Source organism: Heliangelus exortis, chromosome 21 (genome assembly GCF_036169615.1).
Source record: "Heliangelus exortis chromosome 21, bHelExo1.hap1, whole genome shotgun sequence".
Lineage (NCBI taxonomy): Eukaryota > Metazoa > Chordata > Aves > Apodiformes > Trochilidae > Heliangelus > Heliangelus exortis.
This window is the reverse complement of record NC_092442.1, coordinates 9,938,700-9,957,577: the sequence shown is the minus strand read 5'-3', so window position 1 is coordinate 9,957,577 and position 18,878 is coordinate 9,938,700. Positions and strand designations below refer to the sequence as shown.

At 48.5% G+C, this 18,878-nt stretch overlaps 1 protein-coding gene across 41 annotated transcripts in view; it reads left to right on the top strand.

Moving 5' to 3' along the window:
- MSI2 (musashi RNA binding protein 2) overlaps nt 1-18,878 on the top strand; it is a 195,649-nt gene that overhangs the window by 132,534 nt on the left and 44,237 nt on the right. For all 41 annotated transcript variants that reach the window (XR_011730178.1, XM_071765516.1, XM_071765513.1 and 38 more), the window contains one exon: nt 18,670-18,752. Coding sequence is in view for 40 of the 41 variants with exons in the window: in XM_071765516.1 (XP_071621617.1) it covers nt 18,670-18,752 (83 nt within the window). In the remaining variant the exon portion in view is untranslated. The remainder of the gene's footprint in view (nt 1-18,669; nt 18,753-18,878) is intronic.

The following is an 18,878-nucleotide window of genomic DNA, read 5'->3' as shown; positions in this document are numbered from 1 at the left end:
AGGGTGCTGGGGCACTGGGGGGGTTTGGTTTCCCCTCGGGGCTGTTGGAGTCAGGGGGACCGTGGTGTGTTCAGAGTGACTGGAGAGCTCTGGGACAGGTGCTGGGTGTGATTTATCAGGGGGAGGCATCAACAGCAGGCATATCAGTAAATAGAACTGTCTGACATGGCAGGTCATTTTTATTTTAACATAGTAGATTTAATGAACTCTTGTCTTTATAATTCATGGTGCTTGCCGAACGCATCCATTTCCCCTGGTAATGATGTTGGTTACAGACCTGTCCTTCCTTGGGGCCTTCATTACAGCTGGTGAGCTCAGCACTCCCCAAGCTCCAGTGCTGGCTGCCCAAAGTGCAAAGGCTTTTATCATCAATTGTTGTGTTTTACACGAATACTGTTAGTCATAAACGTAGCCCCAAACTTCCCTGAGCAGTTGATCCATTATTATGATTATTATTACTATTATTAATATTACTAATCTCCCGAAAGGTCATTTGCAGGGGCTGTGGTGTGTGTGTCCCCAGGGCTGGCTGAGGGGCTGGGACTGCTGTGTGCTGGAGTGTGCTCAGGTCAGAGCTGATAGCAGCCCCCAAATCTGCTGTCAAGTGCTTTAATAGCATTTGTGTCCAGCCTAACCCAATCTATCTCACCTCGCAGAGAAGAAGGGGGGGGGGAAAAAAAAAAAAAAAAAAAAAAAAGAATAATCCTGCATCAAAATTACTGCTTTTGGAACTGTCTTGTCTCTTTTGAGTAGGAACTGGAGACAGCTAGACAAGCTTCAATGAAAGCGAATAAAGAAACATTACTTTCTGAACACAATCTTCTGTTAGCAGTCACTTTTCAACAGACATTCAATCAAAATGCTAATAGCCAAGGCAACAAGGGAGCGAGGTTATTGTAATACTAATTGATAGGCTGCAGGGATGGCTTTTGATAAGTGCTGTTGAAGATGTATTTTTGAAATATGATTCTCTTTAATTACAATGATACTAATAAAAATGAACAAATGATTTAATGATAGTTTTCTAGGTAATGGCTTGAAGATTTTGTTCAAGTTATTCTGTAGGTTGTTTGTGTTGTGTTTTTTTTTTTAAACCAGAAATTATGAAACTCATCTTAAAAATAAAGCCATAGTGGAAGTTAGTGACTTGATCTAGACTGGTGCAGCTACTTTGCATCAAAATTAATACTATTGAGTCTGAAGCTCCTGAATAAGAAATCCAGTCATTTATTTATACAATAGACTGCTGAAAGCCCATGGTGGAAGGCATGTTGCATGCAGGAATGCATTTAACATCTAATGCTTATAATAACCAGGATCAATTATGCCAGCGAGGGTTTTAAAATACATTTGGAGGGAGGGGAGGAAGGGGCTGAGGGGCATTCACTGGGATTTCCAGGCACATCCTTGGGGTTTTAGGTTTGATCATATTAATGGGATTTATTGACATTCAGGGACGGGAAGCTCCAAACTAAGACTGATTTTCCGTGTCCCCCAGTGGAAGGGAGAACTGTGCCAGTGCTCCCCTGGGGACTCTGCCCCCTGAGCCTCTCCTGCTCCCCGTGGGGTGCTGTGGGCACCCTGCCCCCTCACAAACGGGAGCACAAAGGGAAAGGGCAGATCTGCTGCTGTCGGGCAGCCTCTGCTCCAGCTAATTTTTGATGAATTAATTGATAAGCAAACAAAGAAGGTTGGTTGTTTTGAGGGGGTGGGGGCTCTTTCTGGGGCCGGGAAGGATGCTCTCTCCTGCCTTTCAATTTCTCAAGCTCTCTCTCAAAGATCTGCCAGAGAAGAAAGGGTAATTAATAGGCTTGAAGTCATTTCCGATGTGTCAGTATTTCTGCCTTGCTTCCAAGTGATAATGTTCCCTGGCTCCAGGCCTCCGGGGAACCTTCCATCTTATTAACTTGTCTGGGAGAAACAGGGAGTGGGGACAGCTTGGGCCAGTGGGTGACATGAAATCAGGATTTGTGCTGTCAAGAGCTGTAAACACGGGGGCTGGTGAAGTAAAAAGTGGAAAGAATTAAAAAGGAAGAAAAACACATGAAGAAAGGCAAGTGGGTGTGAGGGGGGGTACGCTGGATCTGGGGCAGTTTGTACCCCACCCGTGGAGCTGCTGTTGAGCTGTGTCACCCACGGCCAGCACTGGCAGGGCTGGCCAGGACCCTGTGCTTGCCCACTTGCCTTTCACTCCAGCAAAAGCTGCAGAACACCCCGGGAAAGAGGGAGGGAGAGAGAGGAGCGAGCGTTATCCCTGCGCCGTCAGGATGGAAGGAGCAGGAGATGTCTGGAGCGGGGCTGCTGGAGGGCTCTGACCCCCTGACAGATGCTGCCTTACGTAAGGGCTGTGCTGGAGCTGCATGTTTGACCTTCTTTGCTTCCCTTGTTCTGTTTTTAAATTCTCCTTCATAGCAAGAGTGCACGAGCAGTTTCATTAGCTACGAGGGGAAAAAAGGCAGCGGAGGCAGCGCCGGTGTCCGCAGCGGACACCCTGTTCTTGGAGATTGTTCCCTGCTTCAGAGTAGCAAACCTTGGTGTTTTGGGTCACTGGGAAGGAACAGGATGTCTTTCACGTATTGAACAGGACTTTTTTTTCTTCTCTCTTCTTTTCTGGTCTCACCCCTGTTTGTCAAGATCACTTTTCATTTTTCAGAGAAATGATTATGACTAAACATCTCTGACAACCTCTTTGCAAAGTGTGAGAAGGCTACAATGAAAAAAAAAAAAAAAAAAAAAAAGGAGCCACCTCAAAGCTCTTCAGTGATTAAGCTACTTAACGGGCAAGTTTTTCCTCTCCTACTGCAGACTGTATTTCTGCACAATGGAGTTCTCCTTGCAAACACTTACTTGGGAGGCACTAGTATAATCTAATTAAAATTTGTTTTAATATTCTGTGAAAATTAGAACTGAATCCTTGCTGTTAGAAAGAATGACCGTGCATGTATTAATCCTCTATGTTTTGTTGTTGTTGTTAGCTTGTTCAAATATTAACAGTGCCTGCATGCTCAAAATTATAGTTTGCGTCCATTAACAGAGCTTAATTCTGGAATTAAATTATGAATGATACATAGGAATAGGTGGAAGCTGGTTGCTGGTTTTTTTTTTTTTTTTTTTTAAATGCTAATGTTACTTCCTGGAGGTAAATAAGGGGAGGGAATGCTGTGCAATATTATCACTGTGAAATTAAAATAGAGTCTCATTATTTGAGGATGGAATTTAGTGGCTGAAGGTTTACGCGTTGTCTGAAGCTTCATCCTGAATTCTCCCAGCTAATTGCCTGCTGATTAGTTGAGAGACAGGCATTGCTAATGTTGGCCTTGAGCAGTGAATTAGCTCCTGCTTTAAAGCCTCAGGTTTGCAGTGGGCACGGGATGTTGTTGGAAGGGAACAAGAGGAAGTGGTTGCCCCTGACCCCCGTGGCCGGGTCAGGAATCTGGAGAGGATGTCAGGGAGGGGATGGAAAAAACCCACAGAACTTAAAGCTACAGTTTATTTAAAAAAACAAACCAAAAAACCCCAAACTTTTTTATCTTGGACTGAAGATGGAAAGATTATCGAAGTGCTAGAAAACCTCCAAATATCTGATTGTTTTCCCCTCTTCCCAGTTGTCTTTGAGCTTGATTTGAACCATGCTGAAAATACCTCTGCTGCTGATCTAGTGAAAGTTTCCACTCGAGGCTGGCAGACAGGCTGCCTTTGTGTGGGTCTGGCTTCTGGGCAGAAGATAATTTAAAAAAGCACCCTGTTTATCTGGAGAGAGCAGGGTGGTGAGTGAGGCAGGAGCCCCAGGCCAGCCGTGGTGATGGAGCCAAAACTTTCTTTGCATGAGGAGCAAAGCTGGGAGAATCTGCCCCAAAACGTGTTAGCAGAGCCCCTGGGAGCAGGCGTGGGCTTGGCAGAGTCCTCAGCCAGTGCTGAAGGAGCTTTTTTGGGGCAGTAAGAGCCATTGTGTAATGGGTGGAAACGTTAGGTCTTTAAACCCCTGTGTTGAATGTCTCATACCACAAGAGCTTCATATTCTTGGTGATAACAATCAGCAGTCTCTTATCTGTGGTTTTTCGCTTGTATGTTTCGTACAAGCTGATAAACTTTGAGCTGATGAGAATCAAGCATTCCTCGTTGTGAATGCCTTGATCCAGGCTGGAAGAACAGTCTGGAGGTTGGGATTGGAGGAGCCCAGGAGCCACAGCTCTGGATGATGCTCAGCACCTCGGGTCCAGGTGGTGGTGGTGGTGGGCTCTGGGTGTTTCAGTGGCCCTGGCAGGGGTTCCACAGCCAGGTAGCTGGTGTGGCCAACAGAAATAAATAGCAGTGAGGTTGGTGTTGCAGAAGATGGATGCTTCACTTCACTTGGCATTTTAATCTCTTCCAGCACTGGGTTGGAATAAGCACTTCTCTGGTGCGTGGTGATTTATTTTGTTAAAAACCAAGGCATTATTCATAATTACGGAGTTTTATGAGAGTATACATAGCGTGTTCTTCCCCTGGTAGGCTGTGGGAGCTGGCATGATATTTAAATAGAAGCCCTGGGGACAGGCCACTCTGGGCAGGGGCTGGGACAGGAGCTGGCTCGGCCGATTGAGTGAGTTGCTGATGCCCTGAGTCCAGCACAGCCACCCCACAGATCCCCCACTGCCAGGGGAGGCCAGCAGTTCAAAGTGACATGGAGAATGTCACACTTTTAATACAGTTAATGATGCCCAGCTATAAATAGTCTGTTCCCACTGCCTGACAGGAAAGGTTTTGTGCAGGGGTTTGCTGGGTTTGCTTTTTTTCCCCTCTGTGTTTGCTGTGGGTCCCGTCACCCCCATCACTTCCCAGGGTTGGGAAACGAGGGTCCTGCAGAGCAGGAGTTTTCCCTTGGGGCTGTTGGGGGACCGAGGTGGGGATGGGCAGCAGTTCAATTCCTCAGCACCGGTGTAATATCCCGGTGAAGTAACTCCAACAAAAACCCCTCCAGCCCTGAGCCAGCTCCGTGGCCGCGCTTCCCGTCACTCGGAAGTCACAGGGAGATTCTGCCCCAGCTTTGTTCTCCAGGCCTGCAGACACAACAGGGAAAGGTCAGTGCATAAACACCACTTCTCCAAAGGCAGTTTCTTTGTCTGTTCTGAAAGCAGGGAAGCAAAGGGTATTGGAACTGGAACTGCTCTGCTGGTGTGATGGTCCCGGGGTGCCTCCCCCCTCTGGGGCAGGGAGAGCCCTCACCTGCTGGAGGAGCTCAGCCTGGAGGGGTTGGGTTCTCAGGGGCTTGGATTTGCCCCACTGCAGGCAAGGATGGAGTCTGGTGGGGGAAGTGCAGCCTGAGGTCTGGGCTGGGAGCACCCAAGCTTCAGGGAACACTCCGGTGTGTATAATTAGTTCACCTTTTCTTTTGCCTCCGACTGCTTTTGTTTTATAAGCAGAAAGATTTCAGCCTTTTCCCCAGTGGTTTGAACAAAGGTTGAACGTGTGGGGAAATCCATAAAACAATGTCACCAAAAATGTGAGGAGGAGAAGAAAGCTTTTAATAAAGCCCTGCTGGGCCTGTGCACCTGGGAGCAGGGCTTGGAGGAATCCAAACGGGAGGCAGGCTGCTGGAGAAGGTCACCTCTGGAGGTGGCAGATGAGAAAGCAGCATGGCCCTGTTCTTCTCGGGGACCTGTGGCAGAAACCTGTCAGTCCACAGGTGGTGGCTTGGCCCATCCTCTGGCATGTGATTCCTTGGGATCCCAGGGCTGAGCAGCTGTCCTGAGGATGGAGCAGCAAACTTCAAGGGAACCATCCCCAGCAGGGAGTGACTGCATCTGCCCCCCGGGGGCTGCTTGGGGGTGAGGAGATGGCATTAAGGCTCCCAGTGATGATAAAATCATGGCTGTTTGAGGTGTGCTGCTCAGCAAAGGGTGTAGCTCTCTCTCACCGTGTCTTTGAGTGGTCCCAGAAAGCAACTGCAGAGGCAGAAAAGCATCCCCATGTCTGAGGAGGCTTAGCAAGCATACAGAAATTGTGGATGTGGTTATCAGCATGTCCAGAACCAAAGGGCTCTGGATTTTGTGCCTGTCTCAGAGTCTTGTTTTCGTTTCCCATTACCAGCAGATTTGTTTTATAGAGCTGTTTGGCTCTGTGTGGTCCCTATTAAAAGTTTTCTTCCCCAGAGTGCTGGTGTACATCAGGAGGGCTTTTCCCCCAAACACCCACTCTAGATAGACGTGTAAGGAAGTGATTATCTTCATTTAATTCACCGTTTGCTTGAAGTGCATGCTAAACCTGTGTGCTCTGCTCAGCATTTACCTACAGGAGGAAGTTACGTTCTCTCTCTTTGCCTGTGGTCTTGAACAAAAAAGCAGACTTGGAGCTGAAATGAAAAAAGAGCCATTTTTCCCCCCTCTTCTCTCTTCCCAGCAGAGCTTTTCTGGGAGCAGCTCATCAGAGGGGTATGAGGTACTTTCTTGGTTTTTAGCCCATGCACAGAGGGGAGAAACTTGGGTATTGGAGCAGTTGTGGGATGTTGGAGGTTGGATCCTGCACCCCCTTGGCCAGGCTGGGATGTGCTGCCCTCTCCTCAGTGCTGGGAGCTGGCTGCCAGGAATAGCTCAGCAAATGCTTCCCTCTTTGCATGTGTATCCAGAGGAACAAATGGTGCAGATACTCAAAGCCTCTCTCATGGCCAGGCACTCTCTCACTGTACTGTATGGTGTTTGCTTAAGCAAATACTGATATGGTGCCTGAGCAGCAGGGATGGAGCCCTGGCCAAGGAGATGAATAATGTCCAGGAATGTTGTGTGCTGCCTGAAGCTAGAGCTGGAGGGGTCATATGGTGCAACTCAAAGGTATTATTTTAACCTGAGGCTAAGCTGCTCATTTTTGCTGGTATTTCCCTTGACCCCAGTCAGTACTTATTTCAATTCCTTGAATAGTTGTTCTGTTGTTTTGGTGCCCAGTTCTTTATGCCTTCACATGATGATGCACAGAGCCTGCAGGGCTTGGGGACACAGCCCGGGGGGGATAAAACATGATGCAGGCTGCAGAGCTGTGAGAGCACCCTGGGGTGTTGCATTGCTTTTTGCAGGCAGCAGTGTTTGGCCTGGAGGTGAGGTGCAGGCAGAGCAGGTAAAGCACAGTGTGCAGAATGGACTGGGGAGGATTGGGGATGTTTGGCAGAGAGGTGCAGTCCCTGGAGACCTTCCCTGGCCTGCCCATTCACCTGAGCTTGTGTTGGGTCCTGCAGGGCTTGGAGGGACACCAGGCTGTGGTGTGGGGCCATGCCAGGCTCTCCTGTCTTGGAGCAGGACCCGCAGGGAGGGGGACATCTCCACTGGAGCACTGTGACAGCCACCAGCAGCATCACCACTTTGGGAGCACCCTTTGCCTTCCCACTTCCCTTGGCTGATGGCTGCGTGTTCATGAGAGGAAAGCAGGGAAGCTGCCTCTGTGTTCACCCCAAGCCTCCTCCTTCCCCCCTCTGGTTTGAGGGGAGTTTGGTAGCTGGAAGCAGGGACCCCCAGGGTAGAAGTGATGATGGTTTTGGGGGGATGCCTGCCAGCACGGTGGCTCTGTCCCCAGGCCCAGGCTGTCACGGCACTGCTGCAGTAACCAGGTAGCCAGGAGTCACCTTGAGCTCAGGCACTTGAAAAATCTCCCCCTGCCAAGCCAGGGCTGCAGACACATCACGGCTCTCGGGCTGCCTCTGGCAGCTGCTGTGCCCCTCACCTCTCTGGTGGTGGTAATGACATTTGGGATCAGGAACACGGAGACGTTCCTGGGTTTGGCTGGCACAGGGGAGGGAGCAGGAATGTCAGCAGTGGGGTTTGGCTTCATTCCCTCGCCCTGGAGCTGCCTCCCGTTTCTCCACTTGCTGGAATCAAACAGAAATCATCAGTCTGTGAGAATCCCTGGCTCTGTCTGGAGGGATTGGTTGGCCCTGAGGACACAGGAACCAACAGAGTTTAACACGAGGAGCTGGTTACCAAGGCGATGGGGGCCCATGGCCCCATCACCAAACCTGGGGTGTATCCTGATGTCCCAGTGCCTTTTGGTGGCCCATTCTCTGATGAAAGGGCCTGAAATTGGACCACTGATGGGCTGTGGCACAAATGGGTCCTGATGGGGCAAGCTGGGGCTGTGTCCCTCCCAACCTCCCCATGGGGCACCAACAAGTGCCCCTCCTGTCCCCTCTGTGCCCAGCTCCACCGCAGCTGGAGCAAGGAGCAGCTTGGTGGGAAGGGTTCAGTGAGGGGATCTCCTTCCTCAGGGCCACCCCAGGTACCTGTCCATTCCTCCTGCTGTGCCAGGCTCTGCTCTCACTGGCTGCTGAGCCACTTCACAGCTTTATGCTCTACTTTTGCAAAGTCAGTAAGTGCTGAAAGTTCTGCTCGCTGGGTCAGTCACAGTGATTTTCTGGCTGGGGGTGAACTTTTCTGGGCTCTTTGTTGCAGAAGAAACAACTCTGGCAAAGTGAACTTCCATTTTTGTATTAATCTATTTCTATAATTGAAGAATTTCAGATTTCTTTTATAAGAGCAAGTGCCTGCTTAAACATGGAGACAAATACAACCAATAATATGTACTTGAAACTTAATGCAAGCTAATTCATTTTGGCATGGCCCCAGATATGCTGATTAAATGGCCTGTGAAGTGCTACAATATCTTGATAATGTACATTCTCCATTTGATTATATAATCAATTACAGCGCATGTAATAAAATTTAAAATTAGTGAAAAAGCTGCAAGCAGATTGGATCAGGTGCAGAGCAGGGCTTGGGTGGCCTTAAAGAAACTTCTGCAAGAGTGTGTGTCTGTCTTCAGAGTACCCATCCTTGGAGAACTGGAGGCTCAGTAAAACCTTCCTGTTTTTTTTTTTTAATTTAAATTACTGACTTGGTTTTAAAAAAACCCGAAGTGCCTGCAGCTCCTGCTGCCCTTGCTGGAGCTCAGGGATGTGTGGCTGTCCTGACAAGGTGACCCTGAAGTCCATGTACAGAACAGCTCAGGGACAAGTCCCTCCACCCCCAGCTCCCCCCCACTCCCATTGCAGGTTTCTCCTGGGCTCCTCCTGTGCCAGGTGCTTTTTGGGTGTTTGTGGGGCAGAGGGAGCAGGCTGCAGGAGCAATCCTCATACACAGCTTCCCCAGCCCTCCCTCCCCTTCCTGCAAGCAAATTTACTAACAGTTTCTATCAAGAGATGACCTTGCACCACGTTTTTAAAACAGCTGAGTTATTGTTGGCAGTGATTCCGTGGTGGCTTTGGAAGGGACGTTCTCCCCTGTGGCCAGACCCAGAGTTCAGCTCAGGGGTGCTGGTGCACCCATGGCAGCAGAGCCAGACACCAGCCCTTCCCTGCCCAGGGTATCCCTCTGTCCCTCCCTGGGGAGGACTTTGCATGCTGGCCAGCTCCTCCTTCACCTCCAGCATCCTCACTTTGCTTCTGATTCCAGCCGAGCAGGACGAGCCCCAGGATGCTGGGGGTGGCCGGGAATGCTGGGGATACTGGGAATGCTGGGGAGCCCTGGCTTGTCCCTTGGCCAGACACCAGGGAGCAGCCACCATTGTTTGGCAAATGTTCCTCATCCCTTTCTGGCCAAGTGAGCCATTTCTGGGTGACTGGTTCCAGCAGGTATGGGGAATTTGGCCTGGATTTTACAGCCCTCTGGTAAGAGGGGGTTGATGGGGAACAAATGTGTTATGGCCCCAGACAAGCTGTTGCTACATTTTTTGTTTCATTTTAAAGCAGCACTATCAACCAGTTGGAATATAGGCCTGGAGTATCGCGGGGAGTAATCTAATTAGTATGAAGTCAATTCACCAGTTCCTTTTGTATCTCGTGATTAAATAAGTGGGAAAATGGCTTGAAAATTAGGTGCTAGAACGACCCAATTACATTTCTGTAGCTTTTTGTATTCAATTTCATAAACAATTTTGCTCTTCGCTGGTTAATCAGTGAATGCCTTTTTCCAGTTTGAAAAGCACTTTTGAAATTATAATGCAATTAAATAGTGTGTGGATGTTCTGGCATAGCGAGTGTGAAAGCTGGGGGCCTGGCAGCCAGCCATGTTGTACCTTGACAGTAATGAGTTCCTGAGCTGGCAGCTTGCTGGTGTCATTCATAATATTGTCCACACTGGGTTACTGTAAATTGCAGCCACCCCAACCCCTTCCCAGCCAGGGTCTCCGGGATCCTCTGCAGAGTCCATGGGGATGGTTCCTGGATCCACCACCTCAGAGATCACCTCCAGGACCTCGTTTTGTGCTGGGCCAGCAGCCTGAGAGGTCTGAGATGTTATTTGGGAGGTTGCAGAGCAGCTGTGTGCTTGCTTGGGGGTTTTTTCTGCTGTTCTTTATGAGAGTATCTGTAGGACTGGAGACAGGCAAGGGGAACGGAGGGGACTGAGTGTTATTTTCCTGGGGCAAGTAGGAGAACATCTCCACGCCTTGTCCTCATAGTTAGCAGATCTTTGCCCTTGGCCCTGCTGCCTATCAGCCCATGGGAGGCAGGTCCCAGTGGTGTCCCCAGCTGGGCTCACTACGAGCTCTGAACCTGCTGTTCTTTCTCACCAGCCCCAACAACCTTAAGGGCTGAGGTGGTGTTTAAGCTCCTCTCTTCTCAGCCAAAATGCCAGTGGTCCATGCAGCATCTGAATCATCTGCAAGCACCAAGGGCATCTCACCAGGTGCCAGCTGCAAAACAAAGAGCTGGTGGGGCTTTGGGAGACCACTGCCTGCTGTGTGTTCCTGCTGCACCATGGCCTGGCTCTGTGGGTCTTCTAGGGCTGGAGTGTTTCAGTGTGTGCTCTTTATTGGGTATTTATCTTGCATTCAGGCTGCTCGTGGATAGCAGGAGCTAAATTCAGCCTCCTGGGAAAGGGTGACCACATCTGTGTGATTTCCACCTCCTGTGATTTACTGCTGAGCACCACAAGGGGAAAGGTAGAAAGCTGTGTGTTATGAGAAAAAGAAATAATGTTAGAAATAATGACTTGCTTGGCAGGTTTTAACAAGTTCAGTAATGGTATTAGGTGCCCTTGGCTCAAGATAGTAACCTCCTCTTAAATGATCATTACCTGGCTAATAAAGACCTCAGAGCAGGTCATTATAGCTTAATTTAGACATAGCATCCTGTTTGGTTTGCACAGCATTGCCATCTTTCAAGTTGCTGAATCTATTGCCTGCAGACTGGGGTTGGGGCTTGGCCTTTGCTCGGGTTTTTCCTCTCCCAGCAGCTTCCCAAGGAACTGAGTTTTTGCTTAGGGATGGTGACCCCTCAGCCAGCTGCTGGTGGAGGTGGGGTGGGTAGGGGAGAGCACAACAAAGCTGCTCCAGCTCACCCAGGGGTCCATTTCAACCCAGGACCCTGCCCTGGCCCTGCTGCCCTGGCAGCTCGTGCAGAGGGAGCTCCCAGGGCACACCAGGCTATTCCCTTCCCACCATCTCTTGGGAAGAGGAGTGACCACAGGCAGGTTGGGAGGTGTGGAGGAGCAGGAGTCCAGTCCCATGCCCATTGTGCCCCCTGCTCACTCGTGGAGGAGCTGTGATGCTTCCCTGACCCCATTAGCAGCAAGCTTCAGATGCAGATAATTATAATAACCAACCCCCAGCCAATATTAGTATTTTGAAGACATCTCCTTGATAAGCCCATCTTTCCAGGCAATTTCCTATTTCTACTGAAAGCAAAGCATCTTTCCTCTGAATATTGTCGACCTGTTGTTAAAATGAAGAAAAGGAAATGGAAAAAAGGATCCCCCCACCAACAAAATCCTAACACTGGGCTGGGTGCTGGGTCGCCTTTGTCAGCCCTGGATAGAATTATGCATCATGAATAAAAACTCCTGTCAGCACGCATTGGGTTCAAAACATTAGAGCATATGGTATGTGATTATCTGTATTGTCAGATGCAATAAAGTGAATTTGGATATAATAGAAAATGTAATATTTTAGAAATTTGGTAATAAACTGTGGAAGAATTGACAGGCAGGGAGTGCTTGACGCCTGTAGGCAAACAGATAAAGCTGGCAGGACTTTGTGCTGGGGAGCATCGTGTCAGGAGCAGCTTTGGTGTCTGACTGGCTCAGCCAGCATCCCAGAGCCACGGCCCTTGGCTGGCAGGGGACAGGGACGGGTCCCTCCCTGCCTAGTGGCACGGTGAGGGGCTGCGGGGAGCTCCTCGGGGGGCTGGAAATGGCCATTTGGATTTGTCACTGGCTCTGGGTGCTGCAAGTCTGGCTCACAGGGAACTTTGCTTGAAGGGTGATGTTCTCGTTCTGGTTGCAGACAGATAGTGGGATTTTACAGGCATTTGGAGCTTTCTTCTTTGGTAGCACAAAGAAATCTGTTAGTTGTCACCACGCTGCCCCCACCCAGCTGCACTCCCATGGGATGGGTTCTGCTGGCTTGTGAGAGAGCTGGGAAATCCCTACCTGAGCTGGAGAGAGCCAGGGAAAGCTGAGGAGCAGAGGTGGGGTCTGCTGCCCACATTCCAGGTAGATACTGCTGCAAACACCGCCCGGGATAGCTTTCTGCTCCAGTATCTGGGATTTCAGCCTCATACATTAGTTCTCAGGAACACTCCTGGTGAGACACGGTGTCTGCAACGGGGAGAGGCTGAGCTGGGAGCAAGCTTGGGGCCTGCTGAGTAGAAAATTCAGATGCAAAAAGTGCAGACGTAAGAGTATCACACGTAGGTGCAATTTCTCTTAGGTCACCGCTAATGCCTCTAAATGATCTGTGAATGCATTAACGGTTTCTGTTAATTAACAATATGATAAAACTGGCATTTAGTAAGTTGCTGTGTAGTGTGCGTCTCAGTCATTATGTACTCAGAGCTTTGGTTTGATTTCAGAATGTTAATAGAATAAAATTTTAATGAAGATTTGTTGCTATGAAAAATTTATTACAAAAAGTTCATGTACTGCTCGCACGGGTGCAGAGGGTTCCCTTCCCCAGCCACTGCCTCCGTGGGGTTTGTCCAGAACCAGCAGTCTGGCTCCAGGGCACAGGTGCCCTCCAGCCTGGAAATCTTTGGTTAAAATGGGTCATTGGAGGAGAACCCTTCCCCAGGCCCAGTTTGGGTGGGTTTCTGTCTGTTTGGAGGGGCAGGCAGCTGCGTGGTGCAGCATCTCCTCATCCCGACGTGCTGAGGTTTTTTCTGGTTGTTTTTTGAGTGATGCTCCCTTTGGAAATGCCAGGCAGGCATGGGAGGACAGACCAAGGAGCCTGAGCCTTGCAGCTTTCCAGAACAAAAGCAAAGGAATATCTTGCTGGTGCCCTTTATCCAGCTGTGCTGCTGACCCCAGCTCTTTGCTCTCCTGCCGTGCTGGTATTGAAACGCCAGCACCTTGTACGGAGGGTTGGATCCCAGGCAATTGGCTGCTGATTTAATTTTTTAGAATTTACTCTCACGTTGTGGAGTATGTTTTGACACTTCAAACAGCAGCTGTACCTGCCTGTGTCTGCCAAGAGAACTGGGATTTTGTCCATCCCCCATCCAAGGTGGACATAAACCCCAAGTGGATGCCCTGGCTGGTCACCTGGCCTGGTGAGTCCTTGGCAGGAGCATGGCCAGAGAGCACACTGCAGGTAAATGAGGAGGATATTCTTTAGGTGTTAACCTTCTCTTTCCCCTTCCATCTCCTGGTGCATCCCCCTGCCAGTCTGGTTATCACAAGGAGGGGATGAGCTCTTGTTCTCCATGAACAGGAGGTGCCCTTAGGGGGTATCTTCAAGTGTGGCCATCGCTCCTGGCAGCAAACCCCTCTTAAAGGTAAAATCTGAGCACTGTGCATCTCAGGCTGTGTGCTGTGAATCTGCAGGGAGTTATTTCTTTGGAAACCAGAGCCTCTCCTCTGGTGTGTTTGCAGCAGAGGAAACTGGAATAACAGGAAATAACGAGTCAGAGCTGACAGCTTTTTCCCCAGACAATATTGAGCTTTAACGAGTTGCAGGATGTCAGATGAAAACTTTGAGGAAGGGACTAGAAAGTGGTGGGGGGAGACACACAGGACCTGGATTAGAAGGAAGATGTAAACAACTTGTTCAAACACACAAAGTAAGGTGGCTGAGTTGGGGATGAGTTTTCGAGTCCTGGCTGTTGGGTTCTGCCACCATCAAACCAATGGCTTTCCCCAGAGGCAGGATTAAACCCACAAGTCCCTGTTCCCAACCTCTCAGGGTAATTATTGAATTACCTCTGTAGACAGCAAGAAGTTACAGAGCACCCATGGCTTGCTGTCTGAGCATTAAAATGTCCCAGCCCCTCCACTCAGGTCACTCTGTGTGGCTGTAAAGTCAGGATCCTGTGGCAGTGATTACAAGTTTCAGGTCTGCCTCTCCACCCCTCTTCTGCAAGTTTGGAGCTTTTTTTTAATAATTAGTGTTATTAATTATTTTTTACTCTCACTTTTTTAAGGTGGGGTGGCAGCCTGGGATGCACAGTCGCTTACTAAGTAACTTTTTCCCTGCTGATTACAAGGGATGTGTGAATAAAGCAGAGCAGTATTGATTCACACCAATCTATGCATCGACTGCGTGGGAGCCACTTGCAATTCCCAGCAGCACCCAAAAGCTTTGCAACAGGGAGAAATATGACCAGGCAAGTTGAGAAAATAAATTAAACTAGTGTCAACTTTTCCTGTTTCTTCCCTCATTATTAATGGATGGAATGGGGCTCGTTTATCAAGAAGAGGAAAAATTAATTGACACGGGCTTTAATGTTATTATGCCTGGCTTGTCTGGTCACATTTCTTAATTTTTATTTTTTTTTTTTTACTTTTTGAAAGGCATTTTATTACAGCTTACAGGACCAGCTGCCAAAACTACTGGTGTAAACAAGAAAGCAGGTGCATAAATAATGCCACAGCAGGACTGCACCTTTCTCTGTTTCAAAGCTTAGGTAATTTCAGGCTAATTTCAGGAGAAGAGGCCAGGCCTGGAGCACACACAGATGGGCAGCTCAGGTCACTGGGAAGGGAACACAGCCTGAACCAGCATCTCCTCCTGCTCCCACCCATCAGCACAGCCCCAGCAGTGGTCACGGCTTAACCTCTCTGGTGCAGGATGGAGTGGGTTTGTATTCTTCATTTTTCTGCACACACAAGCTTGAAAGGAAGAGGCCCTCACCCCATCGGCTGCCCGGGAGTGGTTTTGCTCACGGGTGATGTCCTGGGTGGGCTGTGGGGCTGCCCAGGGGTGACCCAGCAAACCTGGGCTGCAGAAAGGGAGAGCAAGGGATGTGTGTCCCAGCCAGGCTGGGACATCCCAGCTGTATTTCCCTGAGCTTGGCATAAAACCTCTCAAGTGTCAACAAAGGTGTGAAATACAGTTTGGTTGGAGGGTGAAGCAAAACAAAATGCGGAACACGGGCCCGCTGACGTTTGGTATCCTCAGTGCCTCTTCCTAAGTATTATTTATGGCTTCTGCCCATTTTTGAGATATTTTAAAAATCTTTTTTAGAGTTTCAGTCACTTTCTCTGAATGGTGTTTCTCTTCTTTCTGGCCCAGTGAGCTCTGCTTGGCTGCAGGGAGCTGCCAGCCCTGCCCACAGCAGAACATCTCCCACCCAGCCTGGGCCCTGGGGGATCCTTGTGCAGGGATGGCAGAGTCACCATCCCTGCAGAGCTCAAAAAATGTGTGGACATAGCACTTGAGGACATGGTTTAGTTGGCTGGTGGTGTTGCGTTGGTGGTTGGACTTAGAGGAGCTGAGAGCTCCCTTCCAATCATAATGATTCTGTGGGGGGTTTGGTGCCTGTTAACCAGCAGATGAACAGAGTGAAGTGATTCCCTTTTTCTGAGCAGGTGCTGTAGGAGGGTTTTTAAGGTTTAACCTGAAGGCCATGAATTCATCTCGGCTTCCTTTAGTGATGGCACTTGGCTCAGAGCCTCTCATTCAGGGGCATCTGTTTGCCTCTTACTTTATTTTTGCCTCTTCTTTTCCTTTTCTTTTACAGAAAAGATTATCCAAATGAATATTCAGTTTTATTCATTTGAATAAAAAACTCAACCGTTTGACTCTGTTAAATGCTTATCTCTTAAATAGAGCTTGTTAGCTTCCAATAATAGCTTCATTCAGAAGGATGCAGTATAATTTCATTTTAAAATGTGTGCTCCTTGACAACCGGAATCCTATTTATGTCACCATTTTAAACAGCCTTCTTTGTTTTGTGTTAATCTTTTTTATACACTTCCCGAGAACCATTTTTTTGTTGACTCTTAGAACCTCTCAGAAGAAATAACTGTCTATTTAGTCCAGGAAGGTTTCTAAGAGTTTTGGTAATTTAAAAATGAGCGTGTATTCATTATGCTAACTAATAATGCATGCATGCGGTCGTATTTTTTTGTACTTTCAATTATTAAAAGTTGAAATCTGATATTCAAAAAGTGAAACAAACAAACAAAAAAGGACCCATTACCAGTCCCTTTTATGAAGTCTTGAATTCTGAGGCATATGATCTTTTGGGGATTGTTCATTTAAGGAGCGACAGCATCTCCTGAATAGCATCCTCTGGATTTTAGGTGCCTGGATATGTGCAGATTCAAATTCCCTGGTTGGTTCCCAGGCAGTCAAAGAATCTTAAAGGTAAAATATTGTGAGCTTGCAGGCAGTTTCTTGATGGACCTGTGTTAAAGCCATATGGAGTGGGATGAGGATGGGAAACTTGTTTCCAAGCCCAGCCCTGTAGTGACTGCAGCAGGCTTTCTCGCAGTGATCTGCACATGCAGGCTGATTGCCACCAAATTCCCTCTGTCCCCTCCATCCTGGCAGTGAGACCTGACGGAAGTTGAAAGAGAAATCCTCAACTGCAGGACTTGCTAATGAGTTGTAATGATGAAGATGTCACTGGTGCACAAACAATTAATGACTTGGAGACCCGGGCTGGGCAGCTCTGGTCTCCCCGCCTGCTGCTCCCACCTCCCATAATTGCTGGGTGCTGCGGGATGCCTGGGATGCTGTGTTCAGCCACTTAACCATAAAAATTTCAGTTTTAACTACAGGTCTGTTTAACATAGACCGAAATGGAGTAATTTAGAAGGCAAATGAAAGACTTGAGTTAAGTAAAATACTTCAAGCTGCTACACGCCTTAAGTGCGAAGTAAAACAGTGTTCTGAGAGCTGGGCTGAAGGCTGCTGTGCTCTCAGGTGGTGTGCCAGGCCTTGGGGGAGATCTAGAAACCATTCCTGGTACTTTTAAATAAGAGGGTCCAGAGGGATTGGAGCATTCCCCATTGCTGCAGATACCGGGCATTCCCAAACAAAGTGTCTGGGAGCTGCTCGGACCTCGCCTTGAAATGCATTTCACAGCTTCAAATATTACAGCCTGCAAAGTGTGCCTTGTGCCTGTAGGTTGCCAAAACCCCACACAGTATTTCTGGCTCCTTCAGAGTCAGCAGAGACAAAAGTGCTTTGCTGCCATGCGTGGATGAGCAGAGGGATGGTCACTGGGCAAAACTATTTGCAGAAAGTAACACGGAGCAGGGATGGATTCCCCTCCCTCTCCTTCCCCTGCTGCCTCAGCCTGGGCAAAGCTGCTGCCTGGGATGCTCCAGCTCTGGTGCCTGCAGTCAGAGCCTGTTGTGATGGGAGGCATCACGGGTGGCTTCACCAGCATCCAGTCCAGCAGAGTTTTCAGTGCCAGTGGGGGGATGGAATCCATCCTGTTGTTAGGTTTTTAAGGTTTCATTAGCTCAGCCCACGTTGGGGTTGACTCATCAAACCTGTGCCAGAAATGTAGCCCGTTGGGTTGGTTGGTGTTTGTTAGCTCCTGGTGAAAGGAAGGAGCAGGGAACAGGAGTGCCTGTAGCTGGGGGGCTGCCAGAGCCACGTCCTGCAGCAGAGCCAGGACCACACATGGCTCTGGGTGGGCAGCAGGCATCAAACCCCCTGCCCCAGCCCAAATCCACGGCTCCTTTGAAGCAGCAGCAGAGAAGAGAAGAGCGATTAGATCAGAGGCTTTAAACATGCTGGTTTCTTGGAGGCCTCAGGATGTCCTGATGAGGTATTAGAGGAAGTAATTCAGGAAGAAAGGGACAAATAACCACCTCCGGAGCCCGGCTGACCCGCGGGGCCGGCTGCAGCGAGGGGGTGGCTGGTGTGTGCTGACAGGCAACGGGAATACAAAGTGCTGCTCCATGTTTGGGGAAGCTTTGGCATTCTTTATCTCACCAGTGGTAAATGAGGAATCATCTTCTGTCTTCCTGGATTTTTATTTTTCTTGGTCATGTAATGAGTCAGCCCTAATGGAGAAGTCCCATGGAATTAAACGAGAGATAAAATCAATACGGTTCCATAGAAATATAATTGGGTTTTTTAGAGATTGCTCTTAAAAACCTATAAGGTGTAAAAGAAAATACAGCCTTATTGTAGCTTCTGAGCCATCATGTAACTGGGGTGTAACTATCCATTAAATTCTGCATTATGGATCAAAAAATCCATAAGGAGGTTTTAATTCTCCATTAAATCCTATGGAAGAGCTGGAACAGAACCGTATTAATTTTCCCCAAGACAACACCTCTCCCCTCCATTACTCTGTAATAAATTCAGCAACAGCTCCATAGGCAGCAGTGTATTTACACGTGCATATTTCTATGAAAGTTTTCCCAAGTCCAAGCAGCAAAGTAATGCTTTATTAAAATTAAATCAGTTCAACTTCATTAATATTTTCCTTCCTCCCTTTTTTTTTTTTTGTTTTGTTTCTTTATCAAACAGGATTTGGCTTTGTAACTTTTGAAAATGAAGACGTGGTGGAAAAAGTCTGTGAAATTCATTTCCACGAAATCAATAATAAAATGGTAAGTGGTTTTGTGGTGTGGTGTGAGCTCTGGCCCTTTGTCACAGACCTGTGCTGGACTGGGGAAGCTGTTGCAGACCCAGCTCCTGGTCCCAGGGTGGATGTGATGTTGCTGCTGGGTGTTGTC